General features: G+C 36.7%; 1 protein-coding gene across 5 annotated transcripts in view; it reads left to right on the top strand.

Annotated features, from left to right (window-relative positions):
* LOC106870257 (neo-calmodulin) overlaps positions 1 to 2,500 on the top strand; it is a 78,300-nt gene that overhangs the window by 15,057 nt on the left and 60,743 nt on the right. For 3 of the 5 annotated variants that reach the window (XM_089338532.1, XM_089338534.1, XM_089338531.1), the window contains exon 2: positions 2,097 to 2,153. The exons of the other annotated variants lie outside the window; for them this stretch is intronic. In XM_089338532.1, coding sequence (XP_089194658.1) covers positions 2,097 to 2,153 — 57 coding nt within the window. The remainder of the gene's footprint in view (positions 1 to 2,096; positions 2,154 to 2,500) is intronic. 5 annotated transcript variants of the gene reach the window in all.

The raw sequence follows: 2,500 nt of genomic DNA, 5'->3' as shown, positions 1-2,500 counted from the left end.
AGTCACTAAAATTATAAAATTAGCCATTAAAGTCATAAGATTGGTCATAAGTTCGTACCATTGATCATTACATTTATATAACTGATGATTAATCACATAAGATTGGTCATTGACTTCTTAAGATTGATTATTAATCTCGTAAGCCTTATGTCATTAACCTCGTAAGACGGATTCTTGATACTAGAGAAAAATTCTAAGATGTTCATCATATTTCTTCACCAACTTCATCACCACCCCCACCGCAACCGCCATCACCCCCTCTCCACCACCACCACCACCACCACCACCACCACAATTACTATCATAAATTACAGTTTTGGCAGACGACCATCCAAAAGAGCCGCTACGAGGTCATTCGACTTGCTAGGAACGGCAGCCTAGATATCGTTCAAATCACACCCTACCCACTCCAAGAGAGAAACAAAGAAAGAGGAAATAGCTGCACTTTATTTTAGCGAATCCCCGAAGAATGTAAAGCATAGTTGACCTTGGCGAGATTTGAACTCAGATCGTAGAGGGCTGAAAACTTATCTTCGCTGTTTCAAGGACTCCAACAATTCACCGATTAGATCTCTTGAGGAAACTTTGAATGCCTTTACTATGTAGATTATCATTTGGAACTGGGATGTGTCTCTGATGGAACGGTAAAGTCACAGACAATAGAATCGAAGACCTGGGTTCAAATTCCGACACATTTTCATCATGTCATCGCCTTCTTCTTCTTCTTCTTCTTCTTCTTCTTCTTCTTCTTCTTCTTCTTCTTCCTCTTCTTCTTCTTCTTCTTCTTCTTCTTCTTCTTCTTCTTTCCCCATTCTCTACCTTCTCCCTCTTCTTCCTTCTACTATCCCTCCCGCTCCTTCCCTGCTCATTCATCTTCTTTCTACTCCTCCTCTCTTTTTCTTCTTTTCTTTCTTCTATATAGTTACTCCGGCTTTAGGGTAAGTTTCCTACTCCCCATCTTAACACCTGTTTCGAAGTCTCTGTGTACAAAAAATGGAATTTAAAATAAAACGGGAGAAAAAAAAAAGAAGAATGAGTTCCCTTCTTTCCAAAATGACAAATTAGTAAATGAAACCCAGTGTTTCAGGAGAATTTTCAATTTTATTTCAATGCTGCATTTTTCGTGGTAGTCACGTCTGGTGTGAATAGACAATTCACAGGCACCGGTTTCAGTGCAAGTTTTGATATCCGATTGAAACCGCTGCCATTTCGTCTATGATGTCGTTGAGGGAGGGAAAATGCATCAGCATCCAAACATTTCCTTTATTATTATTGTGAATGCGGCAAGAATGGCCCACGTGAATGGGCCAACTCTAAGTGTGCGCCGGATGGAAGGGATAGGAGAGGGCGCCTTCATGAGGAGCCTTTGGTGTTAAAGGGTCCAAAGTGCTAAGGACTCTTTGGTCACCTTATGGTGGAACTCCCCCTATCGTGGAAGCATATTGTTGATTTAATCTTTTTGTTAATCGTTCTGTTTGTTGGCTGTTTACACGTTTAACCTCAATGTCCCTCGTCTCTGTATAGTCCTCTGTTTTGTGTTCAGCCCTGGTAGCCAATAAAGTATTACTGTTGTTGTTGTTGTTATTATTATTATTATTATTATTATTATTATTATTATTATTATTATTGTTGTTGTTGTTGTTATCGTTATTATTAGTAGTAGTATTAGTATTGTTGTCGATGTTGTTGTTATTGTGATTATTATTTTGTTGTTTTTATTCTTATTCGTATTTTATTATTATATGCGTGTGCATATCAATGAATACGGGAATATGTGTGCATTCAAATAGACATACATATATATGTATATATATATATATATATATATATATATATATATATATATATATATATATATATATATATATATATATATATGTATGTATGTATGTATGTATGTATGTATATATATATATATATATATATATATATATATATATATATATACACATACACACACACACATACACACACACACACACAGTAAATCTCTTCAAGAGTAGTCGTTATTTTTATTTATATTTTTTTATTCATTTATTCTTTTGTTATTATTTTCTTCCTTCAGTTTCGTTTCGTTATCAATTTCCTTATTTCAGGTTCTACAAAGGTTGTGGTGCTGCAGATTGATGAGAGCGCCGGAAAGAGCTGTTAAGGTCCTTCCTGTTTGACTTTATATTGTCGTTTGCATCGGTTGTTCGCATGTATTGTTGAATTACGTCCCTTTGCCACAGGAGTCTTGTCTGCCTACTGACTTCATCCCAGAAGAATCTACTTCATCCTTTCTGCACACTATTCCTGATAGGGTCACGTAGATAGCGTCCTCAGTTACCTGCTCTATAGGTTTCTATCACAAGCAGCCAGACTTTTCGGCTGGATTGCCAAACGTGACCAATTGAGACTATGGATATTATACAACATCTCGTTTTTTATCTGCCCCTAGGTCTTCTGCCAGTTGTAGCAATAGAATTCCCATGGACCTCTTCCATAGGGTCCTATCACA

This window comes from Octopus bimaculoides, chromosome 20 (assembly GCF_046866305.1).
Source record: "Octopus bimaculoides isolate indiv1 chromosome 20, ASM4686630v1, whole genome shotgun sequence".
NCBI lineage: Eukaryota > Metazoa > Mollusca > Cephalopoda > Octopoda > Octopodidae > Octopus > Octopus bimaculoides.
This window is presented reverse-complemented; position numbering and strand designations above follow the sequence as displayed.